Source organism: Mustela nivalis (assembly GCF_964662115.1).
Source record: "Mustela nivalis genome assembly, chromosome: 1".
In the NCBI taxonomy this organism is placed as follows: Eukaryota; Metazoa; Chordata; class Mammalia; order Carnivora; family Mustelidae; genus Mustela; species Mustela nivalis.
Window position 1 is genome coordinate 206,097,415 of NC_139020.1, and position 15,010 is coordinate 206,112,424.

Sequence of the window (15,010 nt, forward strand, 5' to 3'; positions counted from 1 at the left end):
GCAAGGAATGACAGGTTCTTGGCCTTGTGTCCCAGGAAAGGACACAGACCTGTGGATCCTTTCAAGTGAGTTTAGCCTTCATCTTCTGTCACCAAGTGGTCTAAGTCAACCTGGGACCCAGGTTGACCCCTTTGTAAGAGGGTCAGACTTGGGACTCTGATCTCCAATTGTGTCCTGTCTTGCCATTTGGTCCATATGAGACCCTCCTCCATTCATCTGAGTTTTCAGGTGTGTGAGGATAGTCCACATCACTCTTCCCACCACCAACACAACAGCCTCCCAGATCCTGGTCACCAATTTGTCACAGGATGTTGAATGGAAGTTACTGGGGAGAGTCAGGCAGAGCCTTGCATGGGGAAGTACATAGTGGTAGAGCAGACAAAAACCCAAATCAAGGTGCTAGGAGGTGTCTTCTCTAGGTGGAGTTGTTGGCAAGGCCAGCTGGGGAAGATGAACCCACCCTTAAATCTCCCTCCTCCCATGTCTCTGGATAGGGTTACTGGATCCCTCAGGGCCCAGGGCTTTGAGAGGGCTCCCAGTGGGGGCCAAACACATGTGGGCTCCAGTGGGGGCAGATCTCTTCATGGCAGTCATTGATTATGGTGAAGAAGATAGATATTGTGTTAGAACACACATGCTCTCAGCTTCTGAAGTATCTTGATGCCATCTCTCTTTTTGTTTTATGAACAAAAGATCCCAGATAGACAAGGAGGACATTTCAGAATTACAGAAGTGACCCTCTGGATAGGGTTCTGAGCCTTGAGTTTTGGAAAGGGACAGGATACTAGGATGTTCTCTGGTGCCTGGAGAAAGTGAGCTGAGTGACCCCAAACCTCATGGAGGAGAAGATGGAAGACAGAACTCAATTCTTACCTTGACATGTGTTCTCACTCTCATTTTTGAACATTCTTGCCCCAGAAGCAAGCTCGTATCCTGGAATGCATGTGCAGTAGTAGCTCCCCTCTGTGTTCTGGCAGTCTGCAAATTTTCCACAGGACACGGCTGACAGTGGTCCACACTCGTTGATATCTGGAACACAACAGAACAAAGGGTCACCTCAACAAATTGTGAGTTTCCATAGGGCAGAGGCCCTGGCCTCAAGCACTACTCGCCATAGAGACTGGACAGAACTCAGCTCATAGTTTTCTGGATGAGCTGGAAGCTGCTATTCCAAACACCTGTTCACTGCTCTGCTCATCTCTGCTCTCTAGATGGGCCTGATGGGACCTAGACCCAGACACTTTGCTGTGCCACCATGGGGTCTGGAAGGAGGTCTTCATCCCCTTCTGCAGGTCTTGTGAGGTACTGAGTTTCTGTTTGCACTATTGGGGAATAGGTGGTGGGCTCCAGTCAGGGTGATTGGCACTGAAGGCTACTTTTTTTTTTTTTTTTTTTTTTGACACAGAGAGATCACAATAGGCAGAGAGGCAGGCAGAAAGAGAGAGGGAAGCAGGCTCTCCACCGAGCAGAGAGCTGATGCATGGCTCAATCCCAGGACCCTGGGATCATGACCTGAGTCGAAGGCAGAAGGTTTAACCCACTGAGCCACCCAGATGCCCCTGAAGGTTACTCTTGATGCTGAGTCGTGAAGAGAGTCATGGCTAGAGTCTGTCCAAGGTAACACTCTTTCCCACTTGAGGATAAATCTAGGTGGCCAGGCCCCTGCCATTGATAGCTTCCATCTCTCATTACTCATGGTGACCTCGGTACACCCCACAGGCTTCATCAAGCACTCCCCCAGCTCCAGTGTCAGGCATTTTCAAGATGGGCACTTGGGTGTCCCAATCAGTTAACTGTCTCCATTCAACTCGGGTCATGATCCAAGGGTTCTAGGATCAACCCCTGCATTAGGCTCCCTGCTCAGTGGGGAGTCTACTTCTCCCTCTGGCACTGCCCCTCCCCCTCCCACTTGTGTGCAGTCTCTCACTCTCACTCTAACAAATAAATAAATAAGTAAAACCTTAGAAAAGAAAGAAAAAAAGATACTCCAGGATTTCTTTGGAGGAATCTTGCTACCTCCAGCCCTGGAAGAATTTCCTCTTATCAAAGCCATTGGAGATATGAAATGAGGAAGTAAAATGCAGTTTCTCATGGTGGAGTCACTGGGGGTGTTTTCTGGCCTCCTATCTCCTCCTGTCTAAACCTGAGAGAAAAGATTGCCTTGAGCCAGGTCCTCTTTGAGTAGCTCAGGGACCCACACAACAGAAGCCACACATCACTGGTTTATAAATAACAGTCTAATAAGAACAAGCAAGACAAGAATGCATCAAAATGCAAGGACAGAATATTTGGTCCTGTACCTTCCAATTGGGGCAAAAAGACTTTTAGAGCCTAAAAGGACTCATGGTATCATGCTGAGTCAGGGCAAGCAAATGGTCTCCCCCAGATCAGTTTTCTGCCCTAAACTGTGGACCTCCCTTCTAAGACCACAGATCCAGGATGTGGATGTCAGCACCAGAACATGACAGGATGTGGGAAGACACATACTTAACACATTCATGTTCACTCCCATCTGGGCAATGGGACTGTCCTCCTCTCTTCTTAGATGGTAGCAATGGCTGGACATCAGCCTTCATGGTTGTTGCATGGGGTGGAGTAGAGTGGGGCACAAATAGGAATGAGACGTGTGGGAGGGGAAAACATGACAATGAGTAATTCTCCACCTGACAGACGTGCTCCCAGGAAGGAGCTGGTTTCCATCAGCAGGGCTCCTTGCCATGCTCACCCAGCCATGATTATCCATGAGACACAAATGCAGAGGAATCTGTTAGGGATACCTCTTGGGCATAGAAGGGCTGGGCGGGAGTCACAACACCTTTTTTTTTATGATAAAATTTACTTTCCTCCCAAGAAGAGGAAGATGGTGGAGGAATAGGGGACCCTCATTTTGCCTAGAATTCAGCTACATAGCTATCAAATTATTCTGAACACCTGCAAATGAGCCAGAGATTTTAAAAAAGAATTGCTGCAAGTCTACAAATAAAAAAAGACCACTTTTTGCAGGAATGACAAGACAGAAGAACTCACCACAAAAAAATAACAAAGACAGTAGTCACTACCAGGGACTTAATGAATATGGATATAAAAAAATGTAGGAACTACAATCTAAAATAATGATTATAAAGACACTAGCTGGGCTTGAAAAAAGCACAGAAGACATTAGAGAAAGGGTTCTGGAGAAATAAAGGAACTAAAATCTAATCAAGCTGAAATAAAAAAGGCTATTAATGAGATGCAATCAATGATGGATGCTCTGACTGCAGAATAAATGAGGCAGAAGAGAGAATCAATGTTATAGAAGATTAAATTATGGAGAATAAAGAAACTGAGAAAAAGAGAGATAAACAACTACTGGATCACAAGGAGAGGATTCCAGACATCAGTGATGCAATAAAGCTAAACAATGTTAGAATAATTGGTGTCCCAGAGGAAGAGAAATGGAGGAGTGGAAAGTTATTTGAACAAATTACAGCTGAGAACTTCCTTATTCTGGGGAAAAAAACAGGCATTCAAGTCCAGGAGGATTCAAGATCAATAAAAATAGGTCAATAACTTGACATAGAATATTGAAGCTGGCAAATTTCAGAGACAAAGAGAAATTCCTGAAAGCACCTTGGGCAAAAGGTCCTGAACTTATAAGAGTAGAAACTTAAAGCTGGCAGCAGACCTATCCACAGAGCGCTGGCAGGCCAGAAAAGACTGACATGATATGTTCAGGGTGCTAAATGAGAAAAATACGCACCAAGGCTTTATCCAGCAAGGCTGTCATTCAGAATAGAAGGAGAGATAAAGTGCTTCCAGGACAAACAGAAACCTAGAAAAAAAATATTTTTTTGATCACTAAACCAGCCCTGCAAGAAGTATTAAAGGGGATCTTTCAAGCGAAGAGAGAGCCCAAAAGTAACAAAGACCAGAATAGAACAGAGACAATACACAGAAAAAGGGACTTTACAGGTAATACAATGGCACTAAATTCATATCTTTCAGTAATTACTCTGAATATAAATGGGCTAAAATCCCCAGTCAAAAGACACAGGGTATCAGATAAGCTAAAAAAGCAAGGCTTACCCATAAGTCTGTCTACAGGAGGCTCATTTTAGACCCAAAGACTCTTCCAGATTGAAAGTTGAGGAGGTGGAAAACTATTTATCATGCTAATGGACACCAAAAGAAAGCTATGGTAGCAAACTTTATATCATAAAGACTAGATTTTAAACCAAAGACTGTAATTAGATATGAAGAATAACTTTATATCATAATTAAAGGGTCTCTCCAACAAGAAGATATAACAATTTTAAATATTTATCCCCCTAACTTGGGAGTAGCCAATTTTATAAACTAACAAATAAAAAGCTATACAAATACATTGATAATAATACAAGAATAGTAAGAGAATTTAACACTCCATTCAAAGCAATGGATAGATTATCTAAGCAGAAGATCAACAAGAAAACAAGAGCTTTGAGTGACACACTGGACCAGATGGACTTCACAAACATTTACAGAGCATTCCGTCCTTAATCAACAGCATTCTCATTCTTCTCAGGTGCATATGGAACATTCTCCAGGATAGATCACACACTGGGTCAAGAATCATGTCCAACTGGGGTGCCTGGATGGGTCAGTGGGTTAAAGCCTCTGCTTTCAGCTCAGGTCATGATCCCAGGGTCCAGGGATCAAGCCCCACATTGGGCTCTCTGCTCAGCAGGGAGCCTGCTTCCTCCTGTCTCTCTCTGCCTGCCTCTCTGCCTACTTGTAGTCTCTATCTGTCAAATAAATAAGTAAAATCTTTTTTTAAAAAAAGGAAAAAAAGAATCATGTCCAACCAACAACAATTAGGATTATTCCCTGCCAATCTTCAGATCATAATGCTTTAAAACTTAATTCAATCACAAGAGGAAATTTGGAAGAAACACAGATACATGGAATTAAAGAGCATCCTACTAAAAAATGAATAGTTCAACTAGGAAATTAAAGAAGAATTTTAAAAAGACATGAAAGCAAATGAAAATGAAAACATAACTCTTCAAGAACTTTAGGATGCTGCAAAGGTGGTCTTAAGAGGGAAGTACACAGCACTACACAACTTTCTCAAGAAACAAGAAAAGGAGAAGTGTCTGTTCTGTCATTTGCAAATATCTTCTCCCATTCCGTGGGTTGCCTCTTAGCTTTTTTTTTTTTTTACTGTTTCCTTTGCTGTGCAGAACAGACACTTCTCCAATGAAGACATACAAATGGCTATCAGACACATGAAAAAATGTTCATCATCACTAGCCCTCAGGGAGATTCAAATTAAAACCACATTGAGATATCACCTTACACCAATTAGAATGGCCAAAATTAACAAAACAGGAAACAACATGTGTTGGAGAGGATGTGGAGAAAGGGGAACCCTCTTCCACTGTTGGTGGGAATGCAAGTTGGTACAGCCTCTTTGGAGAACAGTGTGGAGATTTCTCAAGAAGTTAAAAATAGAGCTTCCCTATGACCCTGCCATTGCGCTCCTGGGTATTTACCCCAAAGATACAGATGTCGTGAAAAGAAGGGCCATCTGTACCTCAATGTTCATAGCACCAATGGCCACAGTTGCCAAACTGTGGAAAGAACCAAGATGCCCTTCAACGGAGGAATGGGTAAGGAAGATGTGATCCATATACACTCTGGAGTATTATGCCTCCATCAGAAAGGACGAATACCCAACTTTTGTAGCAACATGGATGGAACTGGAAGAGATTATGCTGAGTGAAATAAGTCAAGCAGAGAGAGTCAATTATCATATGGTTTCACTTATTTGTGGAGCATAACAAATAGCATGGAGGACATGGGGAGTTAGAGAGGAGAAAGGAGTTGGAAATTGGAAGGGGAGGTGAACCATGAAAGACTATGGACTCCAAAAAACAATCTGAGGGTTTTGAAGTTGCAGGGGTGTGGGAGGTCGGGGAACCAGGTGGTGGGTATTATAGAGGACACGGATTGCATGGAGCACTGGGTGTGGTGCAAAAATAATGAATACTGTTAATTTTAAAATAAATAAATAAATAAAAACTTAAAAAAAAAAAGAAAAAGAAGATGTGGAGAAAGGGGAACCCTCTTACACTGTTGGTGGGAATGCAAGTTGGTGCAGCCTCTTTGGAGAACAGTGTGGAGATTCCTCAAGAAATTAAAAATAGAGCTTCCCTATGACCCTGCCATTGCGCTCCTGGGTATTTACCCCAAAGATACAGATGGAGTGAAAAGAAGGGCCATCTGTACCTCAATGTTCATAGCACCAATGGCCACGGTTGCCAAGCTGTGGAAAGAACCAAGATGCCCTTCAACGGATGAATGGGTAAGGAAGATGTGGTCCATATATACTATGGAGTCTTATGCCTCCATCAGAAAGGATGAATGCCCAACTTTTGTAGCAACATACACGGGACTGGAAGAGATTATGCTGAGTGAAATAAGTCAAGCAGAGAGAATCAAGTATCATATGGTTTCACTTATTTGTGGAGCATAACAAATATCATGGAGGTCAAGGGGTGTTAGAGAGGAGAACGGAGTTGGAGTAAATTGGAAGGGGAGGTGAATCATAAGAAACTATGGACTCTGAAAAACATTCTGAGGGGTTTGAAGTGGCGGAGGTGTGGGAGGGTGGGGTACCAGGTGGTGGGTATTATAGAGGGCACAGATTGCATGGAGCACTGGGTGTGGTGAAAAAATAATGAATACTGTTTTTCTGAAAATAAATAAATTGAAAAAATTAAATAAAAAAAGAAAAAGAAACAAGAAAAGGCTCAAACACACAACCTAAACTTACACCTAAAAGAGCTGAATAAAAAGTATCAAGTAAAGCCTAAACCTAGCAGGAGAAGAAAATTAATAAAGATTAGAGCAGAACTGAATGAAATAGAAACCGAAAGTACAGTAGAACAGATGAACAAATCTAGGAACTAGTTCTTTGAAAGAATTAATGATTGATAAAGTCCTGAAAAAATTAATAAGACTAAAAAACTTGAATACCTAGACTATTGGAAAAGAAAGGAGAAAAGACCCAAATTAATAAAATCATTACTGAAAGAGGATTGATCCAACCAACACCAAAGAAATACAATTATAATAACATATTATCTGCAACTATATGCCCACAAATTAAGTAAACTGGAAGAAATTGATGCATTCCTAGAAACATAAAAACTACCAGAACTGAAACAGGAAGAAAATAGAAAACCTGAACAGACCCAGCAAGGAAATTGAAACAGTAATCAAAAAATGTCCCAAAGAACAACACTCCAGGGCTGGTAGCTTCCTTTGGGAATTCTACCAAAGATTTAAAGAAGAAATAATACCTATCTTCTAAAGCTGTTTCAAAAAGTTGAAATGGAAGGAAAATTTCTAAATTCTTTTAATGAAGCTAGCATTACCTTGATCCCAAACAAGAAAAAGACCCCACCAAAAAAGGAGAATTGCAGACCAACGTCCCTAATAAACATGGATACAAAATTCTCCCCAAGAACCCTCCTATGCTGTTGGTGGGAATACAAGCTGGTGCAGCCACTCTGGAAAACAGTATGGAAGTTCCTCAAAAAGTTGGAAATAGAGCTACCCTATGATTAACAACCACACTACTGGGTATTTGCCCTAAAGATAAAAATATAGTGATCCAAAGGGGCACATGCACCCGAATGCTTATAGCAGCAATGTCCACAATAGCCAAACTATTAAAAGAATCTAGATGTCCATCAACATATCAATGAGTAAAGAAGATGTGGTATAAATATATATACAATGGAATACTATGCAGCCATGAAAAGAAATAAAATCTTGCCATTTGAAATGATGGAAGAGTATCATTCCTTGATACCTCAAAATGGATCATGCCATGATACCAAGGGTATCATGGAAGGGTATCAATGATGTAGAGGGTATCATGCTAAGCAAATAAGTAAATCAGGGAAAGACAATTATCTGATCTCTCTGATATGAGAAATTTGAGAGGCAGGGAGGGGGGTCATATTGGGTACGGAGGGAAAAAAATAATAAGAGACTCTTAATCTCATGAAACAAACTGGGGGTTGCTGGGAGGTTGAGGAAGGGGTAGGGACAGGGTGGCTGGGTTATAGACATTGGGGAGAGTATGTGCTATGGTGAGTGCTATAAAATGTATAAACCTAATGATTCACAGACCTATACCCCTGGGGCAAATAATACATTATATGTTAATTAAAAATATATATATTCCCCCCCCCAAAAAAGTTCCCCCCAATCTACTGACCAATAAGATCCAACAGTACATTAAAGGATTATTCACCACAACCAATGGGATTTATTCCTCAACTGAAGTGTGGTTCAATATGCATCTATCAGTCAATGTGTGATACACCAGATTAATAAAAGAAAAGAGAAGAATCATATGCTCCTCTCAATGATTGCAGTAAAAGCATTTGACAAAGTACAAGATCCTTTCCTTATTAAAACTCTCCATGGTATAGGGATAGAGGAAACATACCTCAATATCATAAAAGCAATATATGAAAAGCCCACAGCAAATATCATTCTCAATAAGGAAAAACTGAGAGCTTTTCCCTTAAGGTCAGGAACATGACAAGAATTCCCACTCTCACTACAGCTGTCCAATATAGTACATGAAGTGCTAGCCTCAGCAGTCACTCAGAGAACAAAAAGAAATAAAAGGTATCCAAATTAGCAAAGAAGTCAAACTCTCTTTTTTCACAGATAACATGATACTTTATGTGAAAAACCCAAAAGACTCCACCCCCAAATTACTAGAACTCATACAGCAATTCAGCCAAGTGGCAGGATATAAAATCAATACAGAGAAATCACTTGCAATTCTATACACTAACAGTGAGAAGGAAGAGAGAAATTAAGGAATCCATCCCATTTACAGTTACACCAAAAACCATAAGATACCTAGTAATAAACCTAACCAAAGAGGCAAGGTATCTGTACTCTGAAAACTACAGACCACTTATGAAAGAAATTGAGGAAGACATTAAAAAGTGCAAAAACATTCCATGCTCATAGATTGGAAGAAAAATATTGTTTAAATGTATATGCTACCTACAGCAAACTACACACTCAATACAATCCCTATCAAAATACTATCAACATTTTTCACAGAGCTGTAACAAACAAACAATTTACATTGAACCAGAAGTCCCTGAATAGCCAAAGAAATGTTGAAAAGGGAACCAAAACTGGAGGCATCACAATGTCTGACCTCAGGTTATACTACAAAGCTGTAATCATCAAGACACCATAGTACTGGCACAAAAACAGACACATAGAACAATGGAACAGAGTAAAGAACCCAGAAATGGGACAAAGCAGTAAAGAATATTCAATGGGAAAAAGACAGTCTCTTCAACAAGTGGTGTTGGGAAAATTGGACGGCCACATTCAGAAGAATGAAACTGGACCACTTTCTGACACTACACACAAAATGGATGAAAGACACAATGTGAGATAGGAACCCATCAAAATCCTAGAGGAGAACACAGGCAACAACATTTTGACATCTGCCACAACTTTTTCTAGACACTTCACCAAAGGTGGGGAAAACAAAGGGAAAAATGAATTATTAGGATTTCATCAAGATAAAAAGCTTTTGCAGAGCAAAGGAAACAGTCCACAAAACCAAAAGACAAGTGACAAAATGGGAGAAGATATTTGGATAAGGAATATATAACCCATATACACTATGGAGTATTATGCCTTCATAAGAAAGGATGAATACCCAACTTTTGTAGCAACATGGACGGGACTGGAAGAGATTATGCTGAGTGAAATAAGTCAAGCAGAGAGAGTCCATTATCATATGGTTTCACTTATTTGTGGAGCATAACAAATAGCATGGAGGACAAGAGGAGATGGAAAAGAGAAAGGAGTTGAGGGAAATTGGAAGGGGAGGTGAACCGTGAGAGACTATGGACTCTGAAAAACAATCTGAGGGTTTTGAAGGGGTGGAGGGTAGGAGGCTGGGGGAACCAGGTGGTGGTATTGGAGAGGGCACGGATTGCATGGAGCACTGGGTGTGGTGCAAAAATAATGAATACTGTTACACTGTTACATAAAAAAATTAAAAAATTTAAAAAAAAAGATATTTGCAAATGTCTTATCAGATAAAGGGTTAGTGCCCAAAATCTATAAATAACTTATCAAACTCAACACCCAAAAAAACAAATAATCCAGTCAAGAAATGGGCAGAAGTCATGAACAGATATTTCTCCAATGAAGACAAATGGCCAACAGACATATAACAAAATGCTCAACATGACTCAGCATCGGGGAAATACAAATCAAAACCATAATGAGATACTACCTCACACCCATCAAAATGGCTACAGTTAACAACTCAGGAAAAGACAAGTGTTGGTAAGGATGCTGAGAAAGAGGAACTCTCTTATACTGTTGGTGGGAATGCAAGCTGCTACAGCCACTCTGGAAAATAGTATGGAGGTTCCTCAAAAAGTTTAAAATAGAGCTACCCTACAACCCAGCAATTGTACTGCTAGGTCTACCCCAAAGATACGAATGTAGTCATCTGAAAGGGCATGTGCACCCCAATGTTTATAGCAGAAGTGTCTCCCATAGCCAAGATAAGGAAAGAGCCCAGATGTCCATTGACAGATGAATGGATAATAAAAGATGTGAGATAGATAGATGATAGATATATCTAAAAAAAAATTTAATCTTGTCATTTGCAACAACATGGATGGAATTAGAGGGCATTATGATAAACAAAATAAGCAAAATAAAATCAGAGAAAGATAATTATCATATGATTTCACTCAAATGTGGAAGTTAAGAAAAAAACAGAGAAGGAGAGGAGAAGGGAGAGAAAAAACAAGATAAAATCAGAGAGACAAATCATAAGAGACCCTTTATCATAAGAAACAAACTGAGGGTTGCTGGAGGAGAGAGAGTGGGTATGGGGTAAATGCATGATGGGTATTAAGGAGGGTATGTGACGTAATGAGCACTGGATGTTATATATAATTGATGAATCACTGAACTCTACTTCTGAAACTAATAATGCAACATATGTTAATTAATTGAATTTAAATAAAATAAGATTTTTCAAAAATTTACTTTCCCCCAAATGTTAAATGGAACATAGATACTTAGAAGAGAAAGAAAATGTAAAAAAATGAAAATAAAGAAAATCACCCATAAGTCCACTAAACAAACTACCAGGAAAATTTAGGGTATTTTTTTTTTCTTAACTTTTCAAAGGTATCAGGAATAACTATTCCCAGTAAGCTCCTACTAGATGAAGTCTAATCTTCCAGGCACTGGTTGATTGTTCTCTCCTGTTTCTTCCACTTCTTCCTGTCCTTGTGCTATGAGAATAATCACAGTAATAATAGCAGTGACCATGATAAATAGCTTGTGTTTGACAGTCTGGTCTGTACTAGTCTTCACCTGTTCTTCACACACATGAATTTTAAATCTTACTCCATCCATGGGGGGTAGGTACAATGATTGTCTGCAATTTACAGACAAGCAAACTGAGGCACAGAGAGAACACTTCTCCCCCCACACCCAGCTCCATGCCCCACCACCATCCCAAGCCCCTGTACCTTCACAGATCTCCAACAAGCTGGTGAAGATCACCCCAGATGAAGAACTGAATCCTGGAGAGCAGCGACAGGCAGTGGCATTGACACATGTGGAGTTTGGAGGACACCAGCGAGCACAATCTGTAGAGGCAGATGTTGTGGGGACAGAGACCATAGTCAGAAGGAGGAGTCAAGAAATGGATGGAGTCAGCAGCCAGCTGGGGGAGGGAGGTGAGTTGGAGGAAGGAGAGGGATGGCTGCCATTGAAAGAGGAATGGACAGAAAGTTCTGGACATTTGGGGATGTAGAAATAGTCTCTGTTATCTCCAGAAGACCAGAACCTCACCTGAAGATATGCCCGCCTTTTTCCCCTTGTTCATTTGAGGACCCAGACCCTTTCATGCACTCCCCAGCTTCTGTCACCAGTGGGGTTGGCTGGGCAGACTCACCACTAGTCTTCTGGGCTGCAGCTCTCAATGGCAACAGCAGCAGCATCAAGAGTCCTGGAGCAGAAAAAAACAGAGAGATGACGAAGAAACATGATGGAGCTCCAGTTCCAACCCTTGTCCTCGGGGTCATTTCATCCTAGAAAGTGGCTCTGATTCTGTAGCCCATGGCCCTCCCAAGGCTCTAGTGATTCATGAAGATTTGAGAACCAGTCTTCTACCCTCCCTCTCCTCAGACTCCCTGAGGAGTCAGTCACTAACAGGCACCATCATGCAGCCTCAGAACTACAGGTAAGGGCACAGAATATACAGAGGCGATGTCAGGGACACAACACAGAAATTCCAGCCTCTCCCAATGGAGGGGTTAAATACTTTGCTAGTAAGTATTTATTTATTTTAGAGAGAGTAGAGAGAGCACAAGCTGGGGGAGGGGCAGAGAGAGAGGGAAAAGCAAACTCCCCACATAGCAGGGAGCCTGACACGGCTCAATCCCAGGACCCAGGGACCACGATCTGAGCTGAAGGCAGATGCTTAACTGGCTGGGTCACCCAAGTACCATGGAGAGAGTAAATCTTGAAGTACAAAGTCCACAGGTTGGTGTACTCTGCCCATAGCCAGGTCCTATTTTCTCTGGCAATGGCAGAAATCTACCTTGAGGATTTCTCTTCCAGGATGACTTCCCCCTGTTTAACCCACATATTTTGGGGCACACAAGAAGAACATGGGTTTGGGAATCAGCCAACTCCAAGTCTGAATCCCAGCTCACAGTCGTACTGGATGGGTAGGGAGCCCTAGCATCTCAAGACAGGGAGCTGATGACAGGTGAGGGGTAGGAACTATCACACTAGCAGTTGGAGCCACCATCTCCTGGTTAAGTGGCTTCTCCAGGTGCAGCAACCATGGCTTCTCTGGTTCCTTCAAAGTGAGCTCCTGGCTGTCCTACAGTGTCCTGGGGGCACAGCCTTTCCCTTTATCTCTTAATCTGGTCCTGACTGATGAGTCACTGAACATGCTTCATGGTATGGAAACCACTGCAGGTGTGAAGGAATCTGTCCTACAGGCAACCACCTGATCACCTGTCAGAGTCTGTCATTCCACTCATGGGAAGCATGATGCTGCTGTGAAGGTGGTTATTTAAATGAGATTAACAGTGAAATCAGTAGACTCAGTAAAGCAGACACTCTGGGTGGGCCTCGTCTAATCAGTTGAAGACCTTAAGCGCTAAAAAGACTGACCTCCTCCAAGAAAGAGAATTCTGCTTCTGACTGACTTCAGACTTAAGATCAACATCAGTGTCCCTGGAAACATCCATGGGGTTCCAGCCTGCCCTACAGATTTTGGAATTTCTAACTTCAACAATCTCATAAAACAATTTCTTAAACTAATACATTTTTCTCATCTGTCTATACACACACGCATACACATACACATATACACATCTTTATACAAATATGTAATATGCCAAAACTTGGTTCTGTTTCTCTGGAGAACGAGGTCTCATATAGGCCAGAAAATGAGAAAGCTCTGATAAGTTCTAAAAATTGCCCTAGAAATAAGTTCCACCTACTTTCTTCTTTGAGAATTTAATATAATTAATAGCATTAAAACTTTTTCCTTGTTTATCCTTACAGAGTGAAAAAAAGAAGAAGAAATAGAGCAAAAGCTAGAAATAAAGCAAAGAGCAGAGATAATTCTCAAACTGGATTGTTTCTGCGTAGCTTTAATTGTCCTATCACCATTGTTGTAATTCTGCCTACCTGGCAGCAACCATAGATGCCCGTTCCTCATGGTGCAGACACCAGCGAGCCCAGCCATGGAGGATACCATCTGGTCTTGGTCTGGGTGTGCTGAAAAGACTTTCTGTTTACTTATCTAGATGAGCTACTTGGTAAACTGCTAGTCTTTGAGCTTCCTTGCCCTGTGTTTCCCTATCATGAACATCTCTGAAACTCACACTTCTCTTTTTAAGTATTTCCTCAGCCTTTCTAGTATTCCTACTGAAAGCCTCCTTAATGGTTTCTACCTTTTTGATATAGGAAGACCTCACAAACAATTTTCTATGAAGATAATTCCACTAGTGTTTTGGTCCCTAGAGGTCTATGGTTCAGACTGAACAGATCGTTTTTTATCTAGTGGTTATCTATTCAAAGACTTCTTTATTTCTAAAGTTTTTTTTTTTGAAATAAACAGAGATTGACAGTAAGACTCAAAAACAATACCTAGAGGACCCTTCCCTGGCTTCCTGCAAAAGATACATTTTATGTATTTATGTATTTTTATGTAATAATCAAATATGCAAACCAAGAAACTGATATCAGCACAACACATGTATAGTTCTGTGACATTTTATCGCACATGTGGATTCCTGTAACTGTCACTGCAATAAAGCAGATAAAGATCCCATCACCACAAGCTCTCCCTCATGCAACCCCAACATCCCCAAACCCTGGAAGGTATTTTTTTTTTTAATCTTATTTTATTTTTTCAGTGTTCCAAGATTCATTGTTCGTGCAATACTCAACACAGTGACATTCACATTCATTGATAAAAGAAAATATTATTTATATGTTTTAAAAGATGAGAAAAAATTACCTCCAAATATTTCACTAGTGTCTGTGATAGAATTAAGGTAATTTCCTTTGTTTGCATTCTTTACATTTTCTTTGTTTTCTCCATTTTCATGTGTATCAGTCTGTGAGTGCTGCATAATAATAGGTTATTAATGAGAAGGTTTAAACCACAGAAATTTGTTTTCTCAAACTGTTTCTGGAGGCTGCGTTCTAAGGCCAAGGAGATGGCAGGGTTGGTTTCTGGTGAGAGCTCTCTCTTGGCTTGTAGATGGCCATCTTTCTTCCTGTGTCCCCACACAATCTTTTCTCTAAATGTGGAGAGAAGGGGGTTAGGGGAGAGAAAGAGGGAGGGAGGGACAGAAGTTACAAGCCCTCTAGTTACACCAAGCCAGAGATATTCACGCTGCATCCCCCTGGCAACATGCCAGCA

The 15,010-nt window shown here is 41.1% G+C and overlaps 1 protein-coding gene across 4 annotated transcripts in view; it reads right to left on the reverse strand.

The window, feature by feature from the left end:
* Nucleotides 1-13,949, reverse strand: part of LOC309852399 (adhesion G protein-coupled receptor E2-like) — a 38,659-nt gene extending 24,710 nt beyond the window's left edge. For all 4 annotated transcript variants that reach the window (XM_082708860.1, XM_082708859.1, XM_082708861.1 and 1 more), the window contains exons 1-4: nt 13,768-13,949; nt 12,014-12,067; nt 11,586-11,705; nt 874-1,029 (exon numbers count right to left, since the gene is read on the reverse strand). In XM_082708860.1, coding sequence (XP_082564986.1) covers nt 874-1,029; nt 11,586-11,705; nt 12,014-12,067; nt 13,768-13,837 — 400 coding nt within the window. In that variant the 5' untranslated portion in view covers nt 13,838-13,949. The remainder of the gene's footprint in view (nt 1-873; nt 1,030-11,585; nt 11,706-12,013; nt 12,068-13,767) is intronic.
* Between the last annotated feature and the right edge of the window lie 1,061 nt (nt 13,950-15,010).